Genomic DNA, 25714 nt, shown 5'->3' on the forward strand with positions numbered 1-25714 from the left:
TCTGGAACAAGAAAGCTAACAAGAGCCCAAATGTTCGTTTCAAGTTCAGTGACTGGTTCGAATTCCATATCAGAATTACTAGTTTACAGACTTGGCGGCGAGTCTAAGATCTTTGCGGCTTAACTGAACATCCGGGAGATTTGCAACCTTGTTAAGGTTCATGATATCCCATAATAATCGCCAAGATGGCCGAGGTGAGTTAGTTGGGAATTTGTGAAACTTGGTCGAATTTTTGGTGTATTTTCGACTCCTTTTTTGAAAAAAAATTATTATTTTTCTTTACTTGGTACGTTTGTGAAATAGAGAACCACTTCTTGTGTTGAGAATGGTGGGATGTCTGTCATGTTTTATCCAAAATTAAAGAGAACTGTCTAAGTTCCGTGCTTACGAAATGCGGGGAGCGGAGTTGCGACTGCGCGCGTATTGCACTTGCCATTACGATCGCCTATGCCCAAAGTTAATGAGGGCCAAGGGAAGGCCGAATGTTATTATTACTGCGATCGATTTAGTTCGCGGACGTGCCTGTGTTGACATATTCGCAATGAACGAAGACAATTCTGGTGTATTGTAACTGTAATGATAGTTTGGGTTAATTTAGCCTAGCTTAGCTAGCCTAGCTAGGCGTGCTAGGAGTAGGACTAGGAGCCCTCGGTCCCTATTTGTGGTTGAATGAATTGAAAACAAGTAAGTAGGCCTAGGTCTAGGAGCTAGCGCTAAGCCTAGCCCTTGGGCTAAACATGTCATGGTAAAGTAGGCTACTGAGTATTAGCTGGGCCTAACTTTAGCCACACATGGCTTGAAGATGATTTGTGTTCTTTTGGCTGTGTCTAACGGAACTAGCAATGCCTGTCAGTGTTTTTCAGCTTGGACATGTTGGAATGGATGAATGATCAATAGGCCCCCTGATTTTTTCCATGTCAACTATTATTAATCAATTTGATATTATGATGTTAAATTGTTTTTTAAGCAAAATTGGAAACTTGTCCCCTCCCCTTTTTAAGAAAGTGTAAAAAAGTTTCATATACAGACATCATTTATTTTAACCATCAGAAAGCAACCTGTGTCCTGAAAAGTCAAACTTAACAGGGAAAATTATTAAAGCATTTAGGCCCACTTAGAAACCCTGGGTTTCATTTTTTCAGACCAGTCTCATACACGGACGCCACTTGACACCCTGTGCGCAAACATGACAAACCTAGTATGAGACTGGGCTGAAAAATTTGAAGTTTTTTTTGGGTGAATACCTCAAGATTTTCCCTGCAAAATTTGACTATTTAGGTCATATTATTGCTTTCATATAGGTCAGAGGTTACTGTAGGAAAAATGAGTGACGTCCGTGTATGAAATTCTTTTCGAACTTTTCCATAAAGTTTGTGTTTCCCATTTTTTTTTTGAACCACTTCAGCATTTGTTCATATGAACCTGGCATGGTGCCCACATTATGCAGGAAAAATTGGGTTGGGGCTGACATGTTTTTCTGTGTCTCGCTGAATGACTGCTTGACCCAGTAGTTCATCACACTGGGTTAGTTTTTCTCTCCCTCGTAGCTCGTCCCTTTTTGAAGTTGTTTGTCACTCTCTCAGAAAAGTAGTCACAGTTATATAGGTCTGAATCACTTCTCATGAATTCATATTAAATCACAACGTCAGTGGAGCCAGATGAAGAGAAGTTGTAAGTTTATTTCCTGAAGCAACAATGTAAAGTTGAATTTGGTACTCAAATTAGTCTTTATGTTTCCTTTTGCAGCCAGCTACGAGTGACTCCAGTCCGGGTGAGTGCTTAGTTGTTATTGCTTTTTAACCACCAATAGCAGTCAGTGTTCTCCACGGCCGAAAAATGTTGGCAGGGCGGTAGACAAAATTGCGAGCGCGAAGCCCTTACGGCGTGGGGTCCGGGGCCCGCTTTGGATTTTGGATTATAGAGGCTCTGTGGTGCATTCTGGGGCAGTTTCCAGTCCACTTTCGTCTGTAATTTGGCCCCAAATCTGATTGCATTTACAACATGAAATATTGGCTAGAATATTCTTCAGGAGGAATTTCTTCATCGAAAGATTTGATGATGAAATTATTATAATTTCCGGAGCATTTTTAGCAAAACCTTATTCATGTTAGTGACTCGAGACATGCTTGAGATGAGCAGAGCATGCGGTTTTCTCAATGATCAGTTGACTGTGAAAAGGTAGAGTAAAAACAAGCCTCAAAATATGCCCTTGAATAAAAAAGGACTAAAGAAATATGTTCAGGCAAAGATAAGTTTACAATTTCCAGCTCACGTCATAAAAATGAAGCAGCCCCTCCATCGGAGCAGAGCGTGGGGGCCGCTCAGGCGTGGCAAGGTCCTTCCACTGGCACCCGCACACAATCCGCAAAACAATGTTGTGCCGCGGGTACCAGTCACATGCACTGCATGTACATGTTCACGCTTGCGCAATACAATGTACGTGTACATGTACAAAACATACGTGATGGTTTTTCGGGACACGAGGTTGACTATGCGTAACGGTAGGCAGCCAACAATCACCTGAGATCTGAGATCCGAATCATTCATTGGGCTTTGGCTTTAAATTACACGTTGACGAATTGGGAACTGGCTGCGGCCTCTCTACATAGACTCGCTCGTAACATCAGGCCGTAGCCAAGTTATTTGGACCTAGCCTAGTTTCCGAAAAATACACCCTCTTGCGTTAAGGAATTTCTACTTTAATAAACTGGGTCTCGACGCTACTACATTTTGAAAATGCATTATACGGGAGGAGTGGGACCAGTCCACACCAATACACATGCCTTACATAACGGGCGTATAGACCACTGATCTCTACTATACTGTCAGTACAGTAGAGATCAGTGCTATAGACTGGTGCTGCACTCAACTCTTGGTGTTCCTTGTCGTCAGTACATCATAAGCGTCGTCGGTAAACTCAAACTCGAACCACACTGCAGGACGGCAAAATTTTAGCGAGGCGGCCCAAAATTTTGGCAGGGTGGTCCGCCCTGCTAAAACAGCCCGTGGAGAACACTGGCAGTAACCTTAAAAGGAAAATAAAGTTTACATGATCAAAACTGAGAATTGATGAAGCGTCATTTGTTCATTTTTGCTCGGTCATGTTTGTGCTAGAATTTAAGCCTAAGGTGCAACAGAGATCGTACAATACTTGGCAATTGATGCATTCTGTCGAGAACAGTGTCACTTCCTCCATGCTTCCCTGAGCCTTATTTCTTTCTCCTTGGGAATGCAGAGACTGACCAGGACTTTGACGTGACGGCCGAGATGCTTGTCCACGAGTACGACGATGAGCGGACCATCGACGAGGAGGAGAGTAACGAGATGGGGGAGTGCTTCAGCAACGAACTGGATGATCTGGCAGAGGTAATGGCCACCCGTTCCCTTTCCCTCGAGGTTGTCAGTCTGCAGTACACACCACCAGATACTGGCCGCTCACCCTAATTTGAGTGATCATGTTTTAAGTAGAGCACGAAGCGGGGAAATATATCGCCAGAATTTGTCAGTCAAGTAATATAATTAATACAAGAACTGACAGAATTTTGGTCAGGGTTCTGTGACCGTGTAATCACTGTTCATCCTTCAAAATGACAACATCAAATGGCTGATTTTGTCATTGTCGGCATACCCGTAGGAAGCGGCGATCCCAGTGGACCAGCTGTGGCGAATGTACGCCGCTCCCTCGCCCGGCACGGCGCCCCTCGCCCAGCAGGATGACTCCACGGAAACAGATGGCAGCACAGACGAGATCCTCAACTCCCGCAACCTGACACTGGACAAGGAGGAGATCGCCCAGGACCTGCTGCCGGATGGGGGCGGCGACGCCGAGGAAGCCGCTGGGGAGGAGAGCATCGACGACCTGCACAGCGACCTATTCCCCGGCCCTGGAAGCCATGCCAGCGACAGCCCTGGCAGCTATGGCACCCACAGGCTACTTCGATGTGAGTCGTGACATTGCACTTCACCAAAACCAAGATCAACTCTCATTCATAACATTCGTGGACAATTATAAAAAATTTCCATTCACTTACCCCAGCTACAATTTATATGCAACTAGCCACCAACTTTTGGATTATAATTCCATCAACAGACAAAAGCAGGCGACCGGCAGACATATCTGGCTTGTCAGTCAATTGTCAAGGCACAGCTGTATTAAGTTGTATTAACCCTAACTGCCTAGGACCTTTTGGCTAGGATACACCCTCAATCCTTCAAAATCCTCCGATTGCACCAACCAAACAATTGCATGCACACTCACTCCTCCACAATCGTTCAATATTTCTTGAAGGTGCTCCTTGGAGAGGTAACCACTGCCCCAATCGTTCAAAACCCTCCAGGCAATTCCTGCCATTTGTTGAGGCAGCGCGAATGGTATCTTGGAACAGTGTGGAGGTTTCCATGTTTGACTGAGGTACAAGTTGATGCATGGCTGAGCGTTAACAACGCGAGGTCTAACCCAAGAACTTGATACCTTTGCAGCCTTTGCAATCAGCAGTGCAGCCATTCAGCCTCAGTCCTCCAACCTCCTAGCTTTTCTGCCTGGCAAATTTTGGAGGATTGGTGAGGGTTAGGGTTAATGATCGTAGTCAATGAGTTCTGCTTCATGCAGGCCGAAGACAGCTATGTGACTGATGCTGTCTGAGAGGAGAACTTTGCCCAGAATGGCTGTCTGCACAGGAGGGTTCAGACAGCCAAGTGACTGTATTTTTAGTTTGGTACATTTTTCCACGAGAATGGGCACAAGTTCAGAAAGAGTAGCTGAGATTATTACACCCTACTTGGAGTTGAGAACATTTCTAGGTTTCTAAAAGTTCCCATGTTGACGATGCTTCTTTGTTTTTTATTTCCTGCAGCAAACACTGCTACTGACGGGGATTCCGATTCAGGCTCCGAAGACTCTGATTATGTCCCACCAGAAGATTGGAAGAAGGTGAGTTTATCAGAGTGTCCTTTTTTTGACCTCTCGTTTGAGCGCCTCTAAGACCATTTGGTCGGAAACTCTGCTGAGCGCTTCAGCAAACAGCAGCAGTTGTTCAAGTGAGAAATATGTCTGGAATAGAAAGATCCAATGGGTCGACCATCCCCAAGGCAAAACAGCCCTCAGAGTTCGAGGTTGCTGGCTGCCAAGGGATCCAACGGTGGCACTGTTCAGTGGATCTAGCTCCCCACGTCTCAGTGCCGGCAGTTTCTCTCACCGTTTGTTTGACGATAATTGGCAGAGGTGAGTTCAAGGGTGATGGAGTGCATTTGGACAGCTAGGACATGCATGAATAGGCCTTTTATTTCATGCTTACTGGATTCTAACAGAACTCACCATGCAAGGTGGCTGTCGTGCCCTCTAAGATGGCCGCTGAGCCACATAAGGTGTATCCGCTCCGAGCGCAACAAAAGAAGGCGTGGTTTATTTGGCACTCGTCCCATAAGCGCGCATTTATAATGGAGATCAATAGCACGTTTGACGCGGAGCACGCTCAGTACACGTAACAAATTTATTCCTCAATGTATGGTCTTTGCGTACACGCAGAACGCCTGCAAGAACCCGCTTGGAAAACTTACAACCATCTGTCTTTCTTTTGCCACTTGGGGGTGCACTTCAACTCGGTGCGGATTGCATGGCTGTGGATGTTTCTGATAACTTTCCTTTGGAGTTCTTCATAGCCAGCAACCTTTCTCGCTCCACCCAAAGTCATCTGTCATGCAGGAAACCAATGCCACATCCTGTGCATTTGGACCCGCAACGGGCAGAAGGGGCAACAAGCCCTATGTGAAGAGATACTAACTAGGCAGTTCTTCCCTCCATCCTGCTCTGACACCAGTGCCAATGTTAGCATGACCCTGACTTTCCCTTGCATTGTATTGTGTCTTCTCGTTGCAGACCATCAGCGTCGGAGCTGATTATCAGGCCGTCATCCCGGAAGGCTTGAGTCACTACGGCGATGCCCCAGGTAGGCCACACCAGAAAGCAACCAGCCAGCAAGCTAGCTAACCGATATTTTTCTTCATAATTTGATATATATTCAATGTTGAGGTCATTTTATGAGGGGCATCTTAACCAGACGTATGCAGACCGCTGTATGGTGGACCTCGCGGCACCTCATACAAATCCAGCAAGTCAAAATACAATCTACATCATGATACCTACCTTGCAATATCCGTCATTAAGGTTACGGCACCGGCTTAAACTGTGCATTGGTGGCACACGTGAAGTCTTACAGATTCCACTGTTTGCCGCTGTGTTTTTGACGTTGCGGCTTTTCGGTTTCCCCCGTGTGGCAGCCTATGACAACGAGGACAGACTACTCTGGGATCCTCACCAGCTGGCGGTGGACCCCGTGGAAGACTACCTGAGGGAGGTACAGCGACCGCCCCTAGGCACCACCGGTGTCAAGTCGCTACCGCTGGGCAGTCACGTCCGCGACGATGAAAGGGTAAGCCAGATTCAGAATGCCTCAGCTCGTCCTGATGCAAGGCATGCTGTCGCACCTTCTTGCCTCAGCAAACCACATACCTAGACGAGCCCGGTAGTGTTGTTTCAAATCTTGAGATTTTCAATTGAGGACTGCTGTGCTAGGTGTAAACCAATCATGCATAGTCTGTTTTACTATTCCTGTTCTTTCCCTCCCTTTCTAAACTTAGTGCATAAACAGACAAATCAGAGCTCTCTCTTGCATTGGTTTTGCTAAACTTTTGTTTCAGGAAAGCCCGCGTTCAGTATATTGTGGTTATTTCTTTTTATTTGCCCGCCCTCTAGTCGCTGTATATACTCTTGCAATGCGGGCACAATGTAGAAGAGGCCCTCAGGCGACATCGTATGCAAATAGCGCCCCCTATGGATGAGATGAGCTTGTGGTCAGAGGAGGAGTGTCGCAACTTTGAGAGTGGGCTCCGCACGTATGGGAAGAACTTCCACCTGATCCAGCAGAACAAGGTGAGGGTCGGTGCTAGCATGCCTTGCTTCGAACTCTGAGCTTAATTACACCCTCAGCTGTCGAGGGCTCAGAGGACTGGGGAAAATTTCTGCAGACGAGGCCAGATAGGAGTTGGGTTCCATTGTGTTGATGCTGTGGGTTTTTGTGCTCATCATGGTGAAATTTAGTGGTGCTTAGGAGAACGCGTGCAAGCATACAGTTCATCCACTAGATCTCCAGGCCAGAACAGGCCAGACCAGGCCAGGCTAGGAGTAGTAAACCGTTGTCCTCTGATTGCCATCCTCAGGTTCGGACGAGGTCGGTGGGCGAATTGGTACAGTTCTACTATCTGTGGAAGAAGACGGCGCGGCACGACAGCTTTGCAAACCAAGCCAGGCTGACGAAGAAAAAATACCATCTGCACCCGGGCATCACGTGAGTCACCCATGCAAAAAACTTACAGTTCATTGTCGAAAAAGACAATGAACAAAACTCCCAAGCTTCACATTTTCCCAGCCGTTTAGAGGAATTCAAATGAACTTTTTTACAGCGACTATCTCATCCAGTTTGGTGTGCTGAGATGTTCATGTATTCAACATTCTTGTGGAAAACAAAGTAGTCAGGTAACTGTGACTCACATCGTCAGTCCAGGGCAGCTTTGATCTAGGGCCACTAGTTAACTAGTGGTTGGTTCGTGACATACCTAGCGCATGTGCAGTGAAGTTGAAGTGCAAACGACCACAGTTAATCGTTGTCAGGTCGTTAGGCCAAAGGAGAGAACAGGTGGCCGTAGGGAGAGCAAAATAGCAAAAATAAAAGTGAAACTGGTCGTTTACTAGTGACATAGTTTTTTCAGTATTTTGCTTGTAATTGGTCCTCTCTGTATTGTGTTATTTAAAATGATTAATGGCAGCCACCGATATGACCAACCCCGGTAGGCTGGTCGTGAATAGTTGACTAGACTAGTCCAACCATCGTTGACTAGCCAACATTCAAGCAGAGTTAGTCGAACTGTGGTTAACTATGGTCCTTGATCCAACTTGCCGTAGACATCAGAAGTGGTGTATTGTGGGTGCTCAGTTTTGAATATGAAGCACATTCCATCTGTATTTAATATTAACCTTTTTTTTTTTAATAAAGTGCATTTACCCACTTTTACCGGAGCTCTAGGCATTACATCATTTGTATGCTAGCTCACTGGGCCCTTCGTTCTTTACACCATTTAAGCTCTCTCCGACGTATACAGGTCAATGCTGATGGCATGTCAGGCTCATCAAAGGCAACGGCCCTCTCTGCCTGCAAAGGTACCCATTTCTGTATCTGGGTGGAGAGAGGCCAATGGAAGTAAAGCGACTTGTTTGAGCTCGCAGCGTAGTGATTTTGTTTTGTTTGTATTTGGTCAGGGACTACATGGATCGCTTCCTGGACGATGCAGAGAGCCTTGTGAGTCCAATCCCATCTCACAGCCTCCTGGACAAGCACCGTCTGAACAACAAACTGGCCCAGCCGACTTCCATGCTGGCCACCCTCAACGGCGCGTCCCCGGCCGAGCTCCTGAGCAACGGCTCGCCGGAAGTCGGCGGCCTGGTCATGGGTGACCTGCCCAACGAGATGTCAGCCACGGGCGCAGCTGCGGCGGGCCTGGATGAGAGCTTGAAGCGTTCGGCCGATTTCCCGGACTCCAACGGGCCGACCAAGCACCGGCGAGTCGAGCCCGAGGTCGATCACAGTGGACAGCAGCAGGCCTTACAGGAGCTGGGCCTCCTGATCGAACCCGACCTGGAACTCAACAACAGCGTCCACTCCAGAGACAGTGTTGTCTCAGCAGACTCTGCCCACCAAGCGCCCTGCCCGCCCCAGTCAGCGCCCCTCCCGTCAACTCAGGTACCCTCTCCTCCCTCCCCGTTGGTGAAACCTCTACGAGGCAGCCTCACCGTGGTACCACCCTCACACAGTGTCGCCTCGGACTCCGTACTAAACGTCCGGCCCCTCGTCACTAGCAATATGCAAGCTCCTAATCCGGTGGCCCAGTGACGGCCAAAACCAGGAATTAGAGTGTATCTTCCAAAGTAATACTAAAAAAGGTCGAACAAGCAAAAAATACACAGAGAGATGTATGAAAGTGGAGAGGCAGCCCCTGAGAGATCTGAGTAGTCCAGAGAGTTGATGCAGTCACCCCTCACCGTGCGTTCCCGAGTGAGAGAGAACCGTGATGTCCGTCTCCAGGAGCCTGTAATCAATATTTATTTATTTTTTCTAAGAGTGTGTAGTATTGCGATTCAGCGTGTGGTGTACGATGACGACATGTGTGACGCTACTTCTTGTGAGAGGCATCGGATGCGTTCAGCAGATGACAGAAAATCTCGGCATGTTTGGCGGCAGTCGGCACTGCTTGAAGGGTCGCCGGTGTAGCAACCGTCCCAGCATTTGTTCCACGGTTTCCGTATCACTCGCGGCAGCCAACAATCCAACGTGAAACACAGCTGTCTACTTAGATACATCCCTCACACCAACCCTGAGGCACTCTCGGAACCAAGAGCTTTGTGAAAACAGGGCTCTCGGCTCTGAACGCAACGAATGCGATGCTGGGATGCAGCAGGCTTCAGTGCAAATGTGCACTGAAGTCCTCCCCTCCTTCATCAGCTGTTGTAACTCCACCTACGAGCTTTACAGGACACGGCTGAAATCATGTGAAGTTTGCTACCCCGTCAGTGGTTCATACTCAGAATTTGTACAACTTTGAAAAAAAACAAGGCTGTACCATCTGAATATTTTCTCTACCTGGGTTTTTAATTTGATCGTGGAGAGTTTGGGCAGAAAGAAGTGGATATGATTAAAAACAAATTTCTGCACAAATCATACCGTGGCTTTCAACAGATTCTTGATGACTATTTCCATCAAAACCACAACAAACCTCGCAGTTAGTTTGCGTTATTCTTTGTCACCTGACTAGGACCGGGGCAGCTACATGGCTTGAAGGCTTGCGGCTAAAAAAGGAAGCGGCGACGACTTCAAATTTCATGTGCAGATAAAAAACAAATCGTGGAAATATGTGTATTCTTGTAAGTTTGCCTGGAAATAACACCGTTCAGTCCAAACTTTGTGGACGTGTCTAATAATGTACATAGTTTATAAATGACAAATGTGTAAATCCATTTAAATAGCCATACTTTTTAGGTTCTTTGGTATTTTATAACTCGAGAAGATGTTCAGAGGACAGGTTTTAAGTTAATATATTCAGGCCAAAAATTGGAAGTCGTATGATTTGAGGAGTTCCGATGCGTATATGTTTGTTACCTTGAAGTAGCATACGTAGAGTAGATCTGACGAACCTTTTGTGTACATAACTAGTCTATTGTTTTCTGCTCTGTCTTAGTCTCCTATTTCTAGAGTATCTTATTGTTGAAAGTACCGTTACTAATTTGGGGGTCATGACCAAATTGGCTAGATTCAACGGGTGCTTACGGAAGCTGACAGCCAACGGCTTGACGCATTGCCCACAGATGTTTGTGTGAAACCTAGCTGTAGCCTCATTATTTGGACATGGCTTATATCATTTTGCAATCTTTTATCACCCTAAATGAATCTGAATGACATTATCTTTAAATGCACATTAAGAGAAGTCCTTATTTTCAAATTTCAGTGGGAATGTTCCCCTGCCAATGGTCAAGATATATACACTGTATCCTGTTGAAGACTAATATCTTGTATAATAGCTTATTTTAACCCTCCTATGCTGAAGTCACTCTTTGGGTCACTCGGTAAACACCTCAAAGAAGCACAGCTGTCTTGTGTTGTGCACTGCACTAACTGTCCCTCACAGGAATATCAGATTGCACTTTTGTGCTGCCCAACAACTGTGCTTCACTGTTTCCTGTGCATAATTGTACAGTAAACCAAATGCAGTGAAGAGGACTGCACAAAAGACCCTGGGTCATTTTGTGCTGACAACCTACTGTGTACACACTGAACCTGTGCATGTTTGAGTTCCATATCGAAACTACATGCTCACCAGTGACTGTGGGCATTTGTGCACATTTGTGATGTAAAACCAAAGGAGGGTTAAAACAGTTTTGGTTTTTTGGGGGGGAGAAGTGAGTATGGTGAACCTTTATTCTTTACGATGCCAGGGAGAAATACCCAGAGGAGAAGTTATTTCCAACAAAAATCATTCCTGAAGATTTCCCCTTAGTTTTTACAAGCCAGGACAAAAACAGAAAAGGGAGTCTTGTCAGGAAGTGGTCAAGCGCTTCCTGTGAGCAGTGTTGTATTCGAGTCAATCACAAGTCCCAGTAAGTCCCTGAAAGTCCATCACAAGTCCATTAAGTGTCATTCAGTCTTGAGCCAATTCACCAGCTATTCAAATGAGCTGTGACAAAAGCGTTCTTGTGTCAATGTTCACTCTCTTATGACTAGCCTTGTGAAGGAACTTGTGATGGACTGCACGGGAAGGCTCATTCCAGGATGCATTGCACCTTCAAATAAACTTTGAATCTTTGAAGGGAGTCACTCGATGCAGAGCACATCGACACCAGCAGTCTCTGCCTGCCATTTTGTCCTGGTGTGCATGAACTGCACGTGCAGTGCATCCAACTGAAAGAATGTTTACATTCTGGGAGTTTTGTTGACTCGGAAGTCAATGATCCCGTTTGTATTCCTGGAACCTCGGGGCTGCGGCTTAAATTAACGTACACTTCTATGGAAGGTGTGAGCTAGCAGCTATATACATTTTCCCATGGGTGCATATTATTCTAAGCCGTAGTCCAGTAAATCAGGTCCAGGCTTGGCTTGTAATGCTTTTGGAGGACAGATGCACCGTACTTGAATACATGTAACTGTAACCGGTTTCCACTTGTGCTCTTGCGATACCGGACACAGTATTCATGTGCACAAGTGGAGCCAGGGTACCAGTCAGTAACGTGGCTGTGTTAAAATCCGGAGAAGGGATCAAATATTTTTTTCAGTTTGGGATGAGAGGGGTTTTGGCCAAGTACCAACTTCTGCAGCATGTTTTTGGAGTGGTCATTAATGTTTTTTTCATGGGGAAAGATCCAGCAAAGCAGTTACCTCTGGCACATTGGAATGGTGCCAAAAATTGAAAACTGGTGTTGATTTGTAAACCACACAGTGCATCGATAAACGATGTGAAATTCTCTTCTTCACACAGTGCAAAGACGTTCAACTTCATCGGCCCAACAAAAACACCTGTGATGTTGGACTTCTGTAACGCACTGCCCAATGAATGCTTGCACTTGCAAAATCATGATTCTAGCTGTTTTTCCCTTTCGTTTGGCCTAAGAGGCAAAAACTTAAAGTTTGAATCTACAACACTTTAGGATGGGCCAGCTTTATGGAAAAAGATACCACTCTTCATAGAATTGGCGCATTATGCTCTTGGTGTTTTGGGGTACCGTACTGATATTTCGACCACGCTTGGGTGTTTGATGGTGCACCCCATTTCGACCATCCAATTTTCAAGTGTCATGAACACCAGCCCATTCTAGAAGAGGCCACTTTCATTTAGATGTATTTTTGCAATGCATAGGGTTCAGTACATAGGGTGATCGGGCTTAATAAAGTAGGGTACACCTGGTGTTCACAGCACTTGGAAATTGTGATAGTCTGTGATGGAATTTAGTTGCAGTTTTCCCTCAGAAATATGAACCCATCAAAATGTCAAAACGTGTCCAGGTAAATATATCAACTTGGGGGGGGGGGCATTATTTCCATTTCCATTCTCACAGCTCTGAGACATGCTCAGGATACCAGTTTTGAAGTCAAATATTCATTACAAAATGTAAAGATGTGCAGTTCTGTTTTTGACATTTATACAAGTGTAAGTGAAATGATTTGCCGAGGGCTTTGTCAGGAAAATCGAAGTGGTGAATCACTGGTGACTGACAGACGACGTTCTGCAAATGTTTTTAAGACCCAATTATGGGCGGTTTGTGTGTATAATTTGCTTATTTATTGCAGTAAACTTTTGATTGAAGCCATATGTTAAATGATTCTCTCACAGTATTGTACATGTAGTTTGTTTCTGAACTCTTTTTTTTGTATCGTTCGAGGCTTGTATAGAATATTTTGGTATCGATGTAGTGGAGTTGAATAAGTCGGCAAAAGGTCCCAAAGATTTGGTGGAAACCTTATATTTTCTGTGATCCTGTTAGATTTATGTGACGACATCATTTAGTGACACTAGTTTAAGATTTTTGTATTTTTTTGTTGTGTTGGTCTACAAACATACGACAGAAATAAGCCATAGTTTTTATTTTAGTCACGGTTGGAAGAAAATTTTATTTCGATGAAAGAAACAGTTATCTGTACAGTTGATAATGAAATGAAATAAATACAATGATCAAATTGTATTGATAAACAATGTGCAGTGTGTCAGTTCTTTTCCTGGAAAGACCAGCAACCGATTTCACAGAACGTGGCATAACTTTGAACCATGCGTAAGCCTTGAGCAGTGTTGTAGTACTCGTACTCGGTACTCGAGTACTACTCGATAACCATTTTCAGAGTACTCGTACTCAGACGTCCAAGTACTCGTACTTGAACTACAGTTCTTGTACTCGGGCTACAAAATACTCGAAACTCGACATCCAAAAATTGTACTCGAGCATCAAAGTACTCGTACTCGATTAAAAAAAAAAATAGTACTCTATTAAAAATCCTTTAAGTTATCTTACCACGGCCGTTAAAATAAGGTACAAAAATATTGAACCCAATGACCTAAATTCGATACGGTTCTGACAGAGAAGGTTGAACGCGGGACCATTAACGTATACGACCCATTTGCCATCTGTGCGCGTACTTAACCAATCACGTACGCAAATTATATTGTGGTACTCCAGAATGGTCCCGTGATTTACTTGGGCATTGGTAGTCTGGTTCCTGGACCCGAAAATGAACCCAGCATACAGAAAATCACAGGTATGCAAATAATTGAGTCTGGAAAATAGACTTCGCCGCGCCATGCACGTTGTGTCAACTGCTGCAATGAACGTGTAGTGACCGTGACATTGCTAGCCAGATTACTTGTTCTTGTAGCCATGTCATCTGCATTCGGTGTTTCTTTTACACAGTGGCAGGTCTTAGAGTCTCTAAATTAAGATAAAAACTACTTTTGAATTAGAAGTACTCGTACTTGGAATTAGAAGTACTTGTACTCGTACTCGGAAGTGCAAGTACTTGTACTCGGAAACCAGTACTTGTACTCGGCTGGCAAAGTACTGGACCTATCTTTGTACTCGACTACAACACTGGCCTTGAGCCATAGCTGCACAATATACTTATGTTTGATTTCATGAAAAGTTGCATAGCTGCGTCACGTTTTACTTATATTAAATTTCTCGGAGGATGACGGCTTTCAAGGCGGCTGTTCCTTTCCAATATAACATCATTCATCAAACAGTCGTTGGATCACTTCCGCCTGCCTTTTTGAAAAGGTTCTTGTCTTTCCTTTGTCAGAACTGGCAAGAAAAACCTCGCAGTTCTCTCACAGCCAAACAAGTTAATCATTACCTTCCAACACAAAAGTTGTACGCTTCTAGTCATAAGCCTTGTTCAGTTCAGCAATGACTTGGCTTAACTGAACACGATGAGCTATTGTTCATTTTCGCTTCGTTTGGCACAACTTACGCCGCCCAAAATGACTGCGTAAGTTACATCACAATTTGTTGCTCAAGTCCCGGACTTACGCAGTGCGTAAGTTTCGTGAAATAGCTCTTAATTTGTTGCGCAAGGTTGGCAATAAAAAGAGGCCTGAGTGACGTTACGCCTGACCATTGCGTAAAGTTTTCGTGAAATCGGCTGCTGAAATCACACTTCTTCCCATCAATTTCATGCCACAAAATCCCAGACGTGCAGCCATCTGAATAGATTTCAACTTATTTTGGGCCTTTAGTCAACCGACGCTGCAATACAGTGGAAATTTCTCGTATTTCCGGAGGTGGTAGACTGGCCTTGCTGATCAAGGATAAGACACCAAAAAAATGCCCAACGAGGGCTCAAAATCTGCAGCGCACACCTTATAGTCCATTGTCTGTCTTGGATGTGTTCGATTCTGTGACGATGCATGCTCCAAGATCAAGAGAAATGAACACCCTCAGAATTGAAACAATTCAGCAACCTGCATGTGAACAAACCAAAACAAGGAAATAAATGGAAAGTTGGTGAATGGCATGGGTGCATGAACAAAAGAGGGCACTCTGCGTTCAGGTAACAATCTCCATTCCGGTTCATGCTGCACGCCACAAGCTTGTTCATCTGCAACTTTCCCCTGAATTTCAACTGAAGATGTGAAAATCTGCCCAGACAAAGTGACAAAGGCAAACTTGTCTGTCGAGCCTTCATACTCTCCCTTCTAACAGAATACCTGCTCCACCAGGGGCGTTGCTGGATCTTCACAAAGGAATAAAGCTGGAGTATTTTGGGGTGAAGTTGGTCTGTCAGTGCCACAAAGACATTTTGTCATTTATCAAAGCTGTTCATTTTCAGATGAAAACAAAAATGAAACGATCAAAGATTACCGGAGAAAATCGTCAATATCCATGACGCGTGGCCTCATCTTGTCAAACTCGTTGCCTTCGAGGATAGCGTGGACTTTATCCTTGATGTCAAAATCTTCAGCGATGGGCTAAAAAATGTGAAAAAAGGGACAAAATAAAGAATGCAGACAAGGCGACTTATCATCTCTCACTGCTGTGAAAATACAGCCCTTCAAAATCCATTCTGCGCACAAGTCACTGACAATACTCACAATGTTTTTAACCGAGCAATGAATCCTGTAGTTCTTCTCCAACATTTCCATCACGGCTTTCGTCCTATGAGTGGTTAAAAAAAAAGGGGTCTATGAAAGACATTCTAGAGAAACTTTGGAGCTCGTTTATAAGAAGAAAGAATTCGGGCTGAAATAATTTTTTATGAGTAAGGGAACAAGACCGACCGAGCACACACATATTTATTCCCATCCATTAGCGTTTTAGTCAGAGTCAAAAGAAGTCAATATACTTATGACAAATTTCCAAGGATTTTGTTCAAAAATTTCACTTTCCTTTTCCCGAACCCCCCGTCCATGTTATGGTATATTCCTTGTGCAAGTAGTCCAGAGGAATCTCCTTATATGGACTTGGTGCGCGCATGGCGCATTCTCCATGCCGCGGTGCATTCAGACTCTTGACCAATTAGAATGGATTAAACTCTCTCGTATCCAGGTGCGTGCCAGAGTGTTTTCTTATGAAGTGGGCATTATCATAATCTCAGTTGGCATTATCAAATGTTAATACACGGTCATGTGACGAGTTGTTGAATAGGGAAACTGTTTGAGGTATTTATGAATAAACGGTTAAACTGAAACAGTTCAAAACCTGACTGCTTCCTTTCTTATTTTACATTTTGATAAAAAAACATTGACTGGCATAATTTGGCCAGTCACTAGTGGACGTTTGTGTCCCCTTGGGCATGTGAGTGACCAAGTCGCTACTTCCTGAGGCGTAAGTGACCCTCAGGGCTAGTCTTTATGTCTCAAACTTTGAGATTCACTAACTTGAATGCTGCACTAAGCGTCTTGTTCTTCCTCACGAAGGCTATTCGGACAAGTCCATCCCATTCCTGTAACAGACGGAAGAAGAACGGCCATTGTAAAGTAGTATTTGCTCACTATCTGAGTCGCCGAAATTACTTCAAATGTTGCACAGCTGCGCTGCATGACCTGATACTCCTTGTGAGTGCATTTGTGTGAGTATTGGTCATTGCATAAATCGCACACAGGACACATTCATTATGGACCTGAATCCAATTCACTGACCTGAAAGTTGATGGGCGGAGGCGGGTTGCGCGGCTCGATACGGACGACGCTGGACTCGACTTTTGGAGGTGGCTTGAAATTGTTCTTCCCGACCTGGGGGGGGGGTAATTACCATTGTTCACAAAGGACATAGAACACATTTAAATTTGAGCCTACATCCCAAAGTTTTAGCTGTGAATGGAAATAACCAGCTTCGATGGAATCCATCTGCCACATAAACCTGCATATTGCCGCTGACAATAGAATTCTTCTTGAACCCACCTGGGTCTGTTTTAATGCTGAAAGGTGAGTTAGTCCCCCCCCCCAAAAAAAAACTAATTGTGTGTCTTTAGCGACATCTAGCAAAAATATTTTGGAAAAAGGGAAAAATAGTTTTTCTAATTTGGGTGGTTTGTTTGTCTCTCGTACAAACCTTTCTAGTTTATGTTCATTCACTTTTGTTTTGGAATTCCCCTTTTTTCCGCTCTTCGCGATCCAGCTTTTTAAGAGGTGTTGCCAAAACTGAAAGCATGTCCTCAATGGGTAGTTTTGTTTTCGACAATATTGTTCTCCTTTCGGTACAGTTTATAATGTTGGTGGTATTTTTCTTGGTCTTCTGGGAGTTGTTGGCCGTTACTTTCCTACCTTCATGAGGTGATCCACTCTTGCCAGGAGCTGTGTGTTAATAGACAACCTGCAGTACAGCTTGTCGCCTGGCTTAGCCACCAAACGCTGAGCAAACTCTTGCTGAAACATCAGCACGGCACACCTAGGGTAGCACAAAGGTAGGATTACCTGTACAAACACAGCGCAGTAGAGTTGGGTCGGCATAGTGGTTCATTCCTCGCCCCACCTCTGTGGGTTCCCGGTTCGAATCCCGGCCTGGTCTACATGTGGATTGGGTTTTCAGTCCCTACCTAATTCTGTGGGTTTTATCCAGAATATTCCTCTGGGGTTTTCCTCCCACCTCTAAAACTGTAACTGCTTCTCATTGTCTCCTCTCTGCAGGTTTCTTCAGGCTTGCGAGCTACAGTGCCTGGGCCACTCAGTTGAGGAATCTTTGGTGTCATTACAATAACTCAATAATAAAACCGTGGCATAAAATGTGGGCCAAATTTTCCGAAGGAGAGTAGGCAGGCTGTGGGTGACTGATAATTAGAAGTTGGGGCTTGAATCCACCTGCTGCAGACGGTAATTTGTGTTCTTGAGAAAGACCCTTCAGGATGGAAATATTGGCCAAACTGTGTCCCGCGTCGAAAACCAACTCGTACCTGAAGAAGGGTCGATGAAGGAGCAACTTGAAGACAAACGGGGAGGAGATCTGGTAGGGCAGGTTGGCTACGCACACGTCAAAAAACGGCAGGTCTGACTTCAAGACGTCGCCAATGATCATGTGAAGCTTACTGGAAAGGTGACTGGTCATGACAAAAAATCTCAACACAGTGACACTTGCAGTGGATTCCATCATTGTATTTCATGACAGATACTTTAGGATATGGAAGAGAATACTTCAGGCAAAGTTATATGAAAGGATGGCGTGTACCCATCGGGGAATCTTCCATGATGTAACCCCACCCCTTCCCTAAAATCCCTTGAAATTTCTACCAACAAACTTCCAGAGTCCTTCAAAATCCTGCATGGGGAAAACCAGAGACACATTCTGCATAGCTCACTCTCCAAGGGATATCGAGAGGTAACCGTGTGGACTCTGCCTTCAAGCAGGCTGCACGGAAGATCTCAGAGTAGGAGAATCATACCGCTGAGGCACAAGGCCTACCACAAAGATGTGGTTCAAACTTCAAAGGTGTGACACTAGGAATGAGGAATGGACGAGGCACTTACGTTCCTTGCACTCGCTTCTGCAGCTCGGCGGCGAGTCTGGGGTCCAACTCACAAGCCACCACCTGTGCACACCAGGGAAAAGACAGATGATTGCTTAAGAAAGTTAAAACAAATTAAGTTTTTCAGCTTGCTCCTTCCAATAGCAAAATCAATAAGCTGTTATGTGGCAGATCGCAGCAGGGTTGCCAAGCAAATCCCATGCCAATGTTGACAACCGCTTTCTACCGTCGTTATACACCGCAGCTTTATTGCACTGTGCAATAAAGAACTTGCACAACGCGCCATCATGGAGGGCAGATTTGTTATGTAAATTCTGTGATGACGAATTACAATGTGACTACTCATGCACATCACCCTGGATCAACAACCTTCCCACCAAGACGGCGCACCGTGCAAGCACGCTGGAGGCCTACCTTCTTGGTCCTGTCAAGGAGCTTCACCGTCATGTTCCCTGTCCCAGGTCCAACCTCCAGCACGGTGTCTGTACTCCGCAAGGCTGCCTATGGATGAAAAGACACAACTTTTATCAAATACCGGACACAGACAGACACCCAAACCTACCACTCTACCCATGGGACCGGCATGATCAGAAGACTAGCAAATGCCAGTGAAAAGAAGTGATGCTTATTTGGCAAAAATGCATGCGTTAAAAGTGATTCATGTGTTTCACAGTACTTGAAACTAAATTAGACTAAGTTGATCTATTCAATATTCATCTGCTTATGCAGCATCCACTTTTTATTTAGCCTTGAAAACTTGGACATAGGCCTACCTTATCGATGATGGCATCGACCACCAGGGGATTCTTCAGAATGTGCTGTCCAATGTCAGTTCTGAACTGGATTCCTAAAAAAGAACGTGTGTGTGTGGCGACTGATAATTCACCGAAGTACAAATGGGGATTGTAAATTTGGGGACCTTGTTTCTATAATAGAAGGGAGAACGACATTTTATTGGTTGAATTCACCATGGAAAAAAACTGTGACTTCATGCTCAATAACTGAAGGGTTAAGATGGTTAATGTTGTCAAAAAGGGCAGGGTTTTGAGCTTTGAGGGAAATTACATGTACGAGGGGACAGGCGACTGTTTTAACACATGACAAGTGGTGAACTCAAATTCGCATGGTTTGTTTATATCACAATAAAAAAGTCACATTTTCTCACAATTTACAATTTGAAAATGAAATTTCCAAAAAATAGGGCCACCGCAATAAAGAGAGTGTTACCTTTCTTTTTTGGGGGGACTTACCAATTTTTCAAGATTAAAATGTCAAAAAACTGGGGGTTCCTCAAGTATACAATCCCTGTACAAGTGACAAATATAAACAGTAGAAGGCCTACCAGTGGCAGTAGGCTCCGTCAAAATGCAGTTCCTACTGTAACCTAAAGCATGAACATGGAGAAAACGTACCCTCACCTAGACCCGTAAACCTTGTAAACAGAGCCTGGCAAATACATGTACGCCTCCGTCGTCATGGTCGTACGGTTTACGACGGAGGAGAATTGTTGTGAAACATTCTCCACATTTTTTTAAAATTCACCAGCTATGTGGAATTGCCGATTCATTTGTTACTTAGATTACATAATAACGTCTTTATTTTTTGGCCACGTTGCTGTGCTTGGCATAGTTGGTCCAAGGGAACCATCGACAGCGCCCACCTAGTATGATTCACTTCTGTATTATATTCTTCAAAATGTGAGTTCCGGAGTTAATAAATTATTTGGACCTGAGTACAGTTCTCGTCAAATTTCTTCTTTGGGTTTGCTTTGTCATTATCCCGGAAACTTGATGTGAACGACTTAAAAATATTTGTCAGTCCCTGTTAATGGGTCTAACACTCACCTAGCCTAGGTTGTATGACCTCTGCATTGCATTACGACTAACGTCCAGGGTATGAAAGTCCTGCTACTTTGCAGAATTTTTTTCAACATTTTTTCTCACATTTTTACCTGACAAAGACAGCTCAAAAGTAGTTCACAAGTGCCTTGTATCCTGAATTCCTTAAATGCTGTGTTGAAATGACTAAATACGCCCGCAAAAAACGTCCCTTGCAGGAAATTCCCAAAAACTCCACGCTTTCCGTTGTGATTCCTTAACGACCTACGTTTGTGCGGTTGTATGCATTTGTGCATTTGCGAAATGGCCTCCAAGCTCGGCCCACATTCTGTCAGTTATACATGTTGTCTAAAGCTAGGTCTAGGTCTTCACTCCATTACAAACATGCGGAGATGTGCAGACAATAGACCTAGCCGTATCTTTGGAAGCCTGTTCGGACACAGCCTTATCTGCGATTTCTTAACGTCTATGGCTCTTCCGTGCATGTGTAAGGGGCACTCGGTTATTTTGCATTTAGTGCATGAGCAAGTACCTGTGCTAGACGAATGTTTATGTAGATTGTTAATGAATTGTGATGGGAAGCGTGGAGTTTCGCAGAATTTCTTGCAAACTAGGTTTACGGGCGTTTTTAGTAATTTCAACATAGCATTTATGGAATTCAGGATACAAGGCACTTGTGAACGATATTTTAAGCTGTCTTCGTCAGAAAATTTAAGAAAGAAACTGTTGAAAAAAATTTCGCATAGTAGGAGGACTTACCCCGGACATTAGTCGCAATGCAATGTAGACGTACATGACGCGACGTACAACCTGGGATAGTAATAGTATTTTTAGTAATACTAACAGTAACACATACCTTGCTTGAAAACCTGTTCGTGAACTCTCGATTTCTTCGCACTCTTCACCTTTGGCATGATGTCCGACTTTGCAAATTTATAAATGTAGTGTGAAACTTCCAAAATAACGCTACAAAACTAAAAAATGCTTCTTCAGATTCGAAAAAACAGACCTCAAAAAGTTGAAGGTGTGCACGTGCGGCTGAACCTCCATTATGTGTTGCAATGTATGTTTTGCATCAAGTACGCCCTCATTTGTCGATAATTAGTTAGTGTCAAGAGAGGGCGGTATTACCATCTAATGGCCAGGCATTGAGGTGTGGGTCATTCTGTAAATTCGGGATCCGAAAGAGTGACATTTTTGTGTCTCGTTACACCTGAACTGTGTAATTTGACATGGACATATCACTGAAATTGATTTCAAACTATTTCTAGTTGTTCACGCTTGGAAATTAGAGAATTCGTTCTGAACTTACAAATTATAGCCCGTGTCAGATGTCATTGGGATACACAAAAAAATTGGACCCTAATTAATTAGAATTACCCATAAACGTTTATGTCTGCGGCAGTGCGGTATATGGGTGCAGTGAGTAATTCAAGCCCCATTGAAAACAGTGCCAGATCAACAAAGATCAGGGTTCATTATCATGCAAGCCGACATTACTGGAGTTTCTCAAACAAAAAATAAATTAATGTCTTGACTCCACTCATTCCATTTCTTTTCAATTTTTGGTTGATTAGCAAATTACAATTTTAATTATTCAAGCAAAGCAAACTCACCCCTCAAAAGTGGTTGTTCCCAAGCCTACTCGCAGCGATATTTTCAAATGGCTTCCTTCTACTTTCTCGGGCACTGAGGACCATTTTCCATCAGTAATGTTTTATCAATTCTACCCTGGGATGGAAGCCCCCAAACCCAGGGAGTTGATCCTGGCCAATATTTCCACAATCCCTCCATTTATTTCGGCCAATCTTCAAAAGAAACTATGGGGCACTTTTATGCAAATGACTCAGAAACCTTCACTTGAATCAATTCAATGAATTAAATTCGCCAATATAGACAGGTGCTCGGGATATCTATTTGAATAATCACAAAAGCAGAATGTCATTCTTGGAAAAGCCTCAAATCCCGACGCTCTGATTCTCAACTATCTTCGGGGGAGAAGTCTGAATTTCTCAACGAGACAGAAGAGCTACTTGCTAAGGAAAGAATAACCCAGTTCAAGGAAAATTCCAGGCTTGGACCAACTATTGTTAACTGCTTGAACGGTTCTCTTTTCCAAAGTTGGTTGACTGCCAAATAAATTCAGTTCACACCAAGCTGGTTCTTCATGCTCAGGGCCTCCAAGAAAGGCGCCCCTTGTGTATTCTCAGATAAGACCTCAACTGGGCTTCATTAATCATACATTATCTTATACATCTTTCCACCAGGCAATCCCTACAATCCTTTGAAAAGACCAGAAAAAAGACACAAAGGAAGACAGTGCATTCTACAACGGCAGAGACAATGATCGATTCTGAGCTTTATTTCCACCTGCCTTTCAGTAAAGGCCAATTGTAATCATTAACATCTGTTAATCCTAATGGATCAAGAGTGTTTCAAATTGCAAACTGTGAATGACATATGGGCTAGCAGGTTGGACTTCTGATGACAAAGTGTTTTTTCCGGGGTCGAGTTGCAAGAGTCACCACCCATGCCGTGATTTGTGGATCTAGAGCAGCCCTGGAGTCCTCTCGTCATGTGTGGTGAATCAACATGATCGTCTGTTTTTACTCTATCGCTGCGAGTTGAAGGTGACTCCTCCTGAACAGCATGATGTTGAAGGTGGGGGATGTAAGTTTCTGCTTTTCTAGAAGGAAAGACAAGAGAAAAGGAACAGCTTGTTAGTAGGATTCAAGAATTTAACCAAGCTTGGGTAACTCACAGGATTCCAGCATTCTGAAATTTGCGAATTTTGCCATTCCATTTAGAACAATCTGTGTGTGAACAAACTATCATCAACTGCCTTACGCTAACCTTACATACCTAGTATGGACTTGTGGACAAAAGATGTCCACACGATGCAGGAAAGGAAGACGTTCTGTGGACTTACACATGTCCACAGGACGTTTCCCCTTCTCTGAAAAAGAAGTTTAGACGAATTTCAGGGATGGGGTCATCCGTTGTAAAAGGAAGAGGAATAGTCAAGGAAATCTTGTACAAAATGCCAGCTGAAAAATCGTGTTCCCGGTTAAAAAAAACCAAGTATTTTCACTGAGTTTTTTAACTGCAAGAAAAGAAAGGAATGTCCATACTAGGTATGTAAGGTGAGTGTGGGCGTTCTCATTAGGTTCTCAACTTATGAAAACAAGGACTACTGTACTCTGGCATATTCTACAGACTTAATGCATAACAACTGCTGTCAAGTGCTGTGCAGATGCTAACAAGGCAGAGGGGGCACACAACTCGTTGATCATATCACAAAGGAACAATTTGATAGGTAGCACATCATGTATATACTTTGTACACAGGATAGATCAGTTTGTGGTATTCGGTACCATGTGTATTTATCGTAGCACTTTATGCCCAGACTGGAAATGACAAGTTTATGGGCCAGTGATTTCTTGTACAGTGGAAGATTGTGCAGGATTAAAGAAGCCAGAGCCCAGCTGCTGTTCCTTTATGTGGGGGCTTGATGATCCTTGAGAGTTGAAGTAACTAAGAATACGCTATTGGTTTCCAGCAAAGTGGAAGACTTTGGAGGATTCAGGAAGGATCATTAACACCTCAGGTGCCACGTTAAAGTTAAGGGTCAGATGAAGTTCTCAGACTCCAAGTCAACTGATCCAGTGTCAGACAAAGGTCTGAAACTCTGCTCATGAGTACTACCGCACTCCCCCCGCATTTCTACTCACCAGGGAAGGATGAGTCTAAATTAAACCGCTGCGTCTGCTGCCCTCTACCTCAACCGCCGCGCTTCTCTCTCAGACTCCAGCAGCGTCAGGATATCGCCGTCCCGCACCGGCCCCTTCACGTTGCGGATGATGGAGCGGTTGGTGTCATCCAGAAACTCCACCCTGACCTGGGTGCACTGTCCCTGGGAACCCGTCCGGCCCAGGACTTTAGTCACCTGGAAAAAAGCCATGAAAAACAAGGTTGATGCTGATTTTTTTCTCCTGAATTCTCCTGACTTGATTACTTACAAGTCTTTTGATATTTTCGTTACATGTGGGTATTATCGGTCGATTCTGTAGGAAATCCCATTAATCTCCATTCACTGAAAAGATTTCCACGAACGGTGAATTGAATAGAAAAGGTGATTGGCTGATGCCACAATTATTGATAGATCCTGCCACAAAATTGAATGATTGCAAACACTGACTGATCATGCCCCACACAGGACTTGTGTGTGCGTACCTGTGTTGATGACAAGCATGCATAAATAATGCATTTTATTTTTAGCCTTTTCACACGCCTGGTTAAGGTTATGGCAATGTAAAATGTTTAAAAACGATTTTTTTTATCCAACCAATGCAGCAACACAGTACAAATCTGTCCACATCCTGACTAAATTTGAGGGTGCAGTGTCCCAATTCAAGGAAAATTCTCTGCCAGGCGGAAGCGCACAAAAAGTACCCCCAGAGATTGTTTCGAAAAGAGGGGTCTGTTTGGGCCAGGAAATGGTGGAATTGTGTCAGTATGGCCCGGGATCATCTCTGTAGATTCAGGGGCACTCATCTGGGGGCAAAGCCAGACAAAAATGTGATTGAAAATTTGTCAGAAGAGCCCCAGGAAGGTGAGGGATGTCATTTGAAGAATGGCCGCTGAGAAGACTTCGGAACTTTCACTTTTTTGGGGGGCGAGTTTGTTTTTAGCAGATAATTAAAATATTCATTGGTTAACCTACCAAAAAATGAAAACCAAATGAAATCTTTAGGACAAAAAATACAATTTTTGTTTGAGTGGCCTCAGTGACTTCAGTTGCCTGCCATGGGCTCCAAACTTGGTTGATTTTACACTATTCTCAATGGAGCTTGAATTGGTTCAGTGCACCCTTGATTTATTGAGTTACGCCAAAACGGGGCCCTCAACGGTTGAATTACACGTGCACAAATAGCGTGTGCATGATGATGATCCAATGCAATATTGACACACTCTTCTATCAACGTCACATTGACAAAAAAATTCCTTTCGCTGACCACAATGAACCAATAAACGAATTTCTGAGGGAGTTGACAAATTCAAGATTTGATTTTTATGTCGTTAAGGGTATGAACTACAATAAAAAGGTGAGAAATTACCTTCGCAAGTTTAACTGGCTTGTCCATTCCTGCGTTTTCTGGCAAGTGAAATACCAAAGAGGACTGCCTCTTGCACTATATTACAAAAATATGACCCAGAAGGCTGTCTTTTAAAACCGTTTTAGTTTAATAAAATGTACAAAAATAAGTAGTTTTGCAATAATTTATTTTTTTGGTGATATAATGGCATTCTTTTGTTTAATTATTAGATTATACTTTA

At 43.9% G+C, this 25714-nt stretch overlaps 3 protein-coding genes across 3 annotated transcripts; 1 reads left to right on the forward strand and 2 right to left on the reverse strand.

The window, feature by feature from the left end:
• The first annotated feature begins 171 nt into the window (after positions 1 to 171).
• Positions 172 to 13287, forward strand: LOC110977765 (mesoderm induction early response protein 1-like). The gene is made up of 10 exons (XM_022232188.2): positions 172 to 194; positions 1747 to 1771; positions 3236 to 3366; positions 3635 to 3941; positions 4854 to 4930; positions 5876 to 5945; positions 6277 to 6428; positions 6752 to 6928; positions 7216 to 7343; positions 8312 to 13287. The coding sequence occupies exons 1-10, from the start codon at positions 186 to 188 to the stop codon at positions 8940 to 8942; spliced, it is 1707 nt and encodes a 568-aa protein (XP_022087880.2). The 5' UTR covers positions 172 to 185; the 3' UTR covers positions 8943 to 13287.
• On the reverse strand, positions 13174 to 21438 carry dimt1 (DIMT1 rRNA methyltransferase and ribosome maturation factor). Its single transcript, XM_022232233.2, has 11 exons — positions 21234 to 21438; positions 19313 to 19386; positions 18954 to 19040; positions 18541 to 18602; positions 17970 to 18113; positions 17344 to 17467; positions 16720 to 16812; positions 16459 to 16523; positions 15673 to 15736; positions 15443 to 15549; positions 13174 to 15042 (listed from the first exon to the last, which is right to left on the reverse strand). Exons 1-11 carry the CDS (start codon positions 21289 to 21291, stop codon positions 15000 to 15002), a joined length of 921 nt encoding a protein of 306 aa, XP_022087925.2. The 5' UTR covers positions 21292 to 21438; the 3' UTR covers positions 13174 to 14999.
• Positions 21439 to 22701: 1263 nt separating this feature from the next.
• On the reverse strand, positions 22702 to 25569 carry LOC147797112 (small ribosomal subunit protein eS28). The gene is made up of 3 exons (XM_087144431.1): positions 25495 to 25569; positions 24109 to 24323; positions 22702 to 23063 (listed from the first exon to the last, which is right to left on the reverse strand). Exons 1-2 carry the CDS (start codon positions 25519 to 25521, stop codon positions 24153 to 24155), a joined length of 198 nt encoding a protein of 65 aa, XP_087000557.1. The 5' UTR covers positions 25522 to 25569; the 3' UTR covers positions 22702 to 23063; positions 24109 to 24152.
• Between the last annotated feature and the right edge of the window lie 145 nt (positions 25570 to 25714).

This window comes from Acanthaster planci, linkage group LG12 (assembly GCF_054643075.1).
Source record: "Acanthaster planci isolate LZ-2023a linkage group LG12, COTS_SCS, whole genome shotgun sequence".
NCBI lineage: Eukaryota > Metazoa > Echinodermata > Asteroidea > Valvatida > Acanthasteridae > Acanthaster > Acanthaster planci.

What these genes read in the sequence shown, in the direction of transcription:
- LOC110977765 (XM_022232188.2), top strand. An exon ending in CACCCACAGGCTACTTCGAT is followed by an intron (nt 3,942 to 4,853) that starts GTGAGTCGTGAC and finishes TATTTCCTGCAG; the next exon opens with CAAACACTGCTACTGACGGG. An exon ending in ACGTCCGCGACGATGAAAGG is followed by an intron (nt 6,429 to 6,751) that starts GTAAGCCAGATT and finishes CCCGCCCTCTAG; the next exon opens with TCGCTGTATATACTCTTGCA.
- dimt1 (XM_022232233.2), bottom strand. Translation starts at nt 21,291, where the DNA reads ATGCCAAAGGTGAAGAGTGCGAAGAAATCGAGAGTTCACGAACAGGTT. An exon ending in CGAACAGGTTTTCAAGCAAG is followed by an intron (nt 19,387 to 21,233) that starts GTATGTGTTACT and finishes GTTCTTTTTTAG; the next exon opens with GAATCCAGTTCAGAACTGAC. An exon ending in CTCCGCCCATCAACTTTCAG is followed by an intron (nt 16,524 to 16,719) that starts GTCAGTGAATTG and finishes CGTCTGTTACAG; the next exon opens with GAATGGGATGGACTTGTCCG.
- LOC147797112 (XM_087144431.1), bottom strand. Translation starts at nt 25,521, where the DNA reads ATGGACAAGCCAGTTAAACTTGCGAAG. An exon ending in AGCCAGTTAAACTTGCGAAG is followed by an intron (nt 24,324 to 25,494) that starts GTAATTTCTCAC and finishes GCTTTTTTCCAG; the next exon opens with GTGACTAAAGTCCTGGGCCG.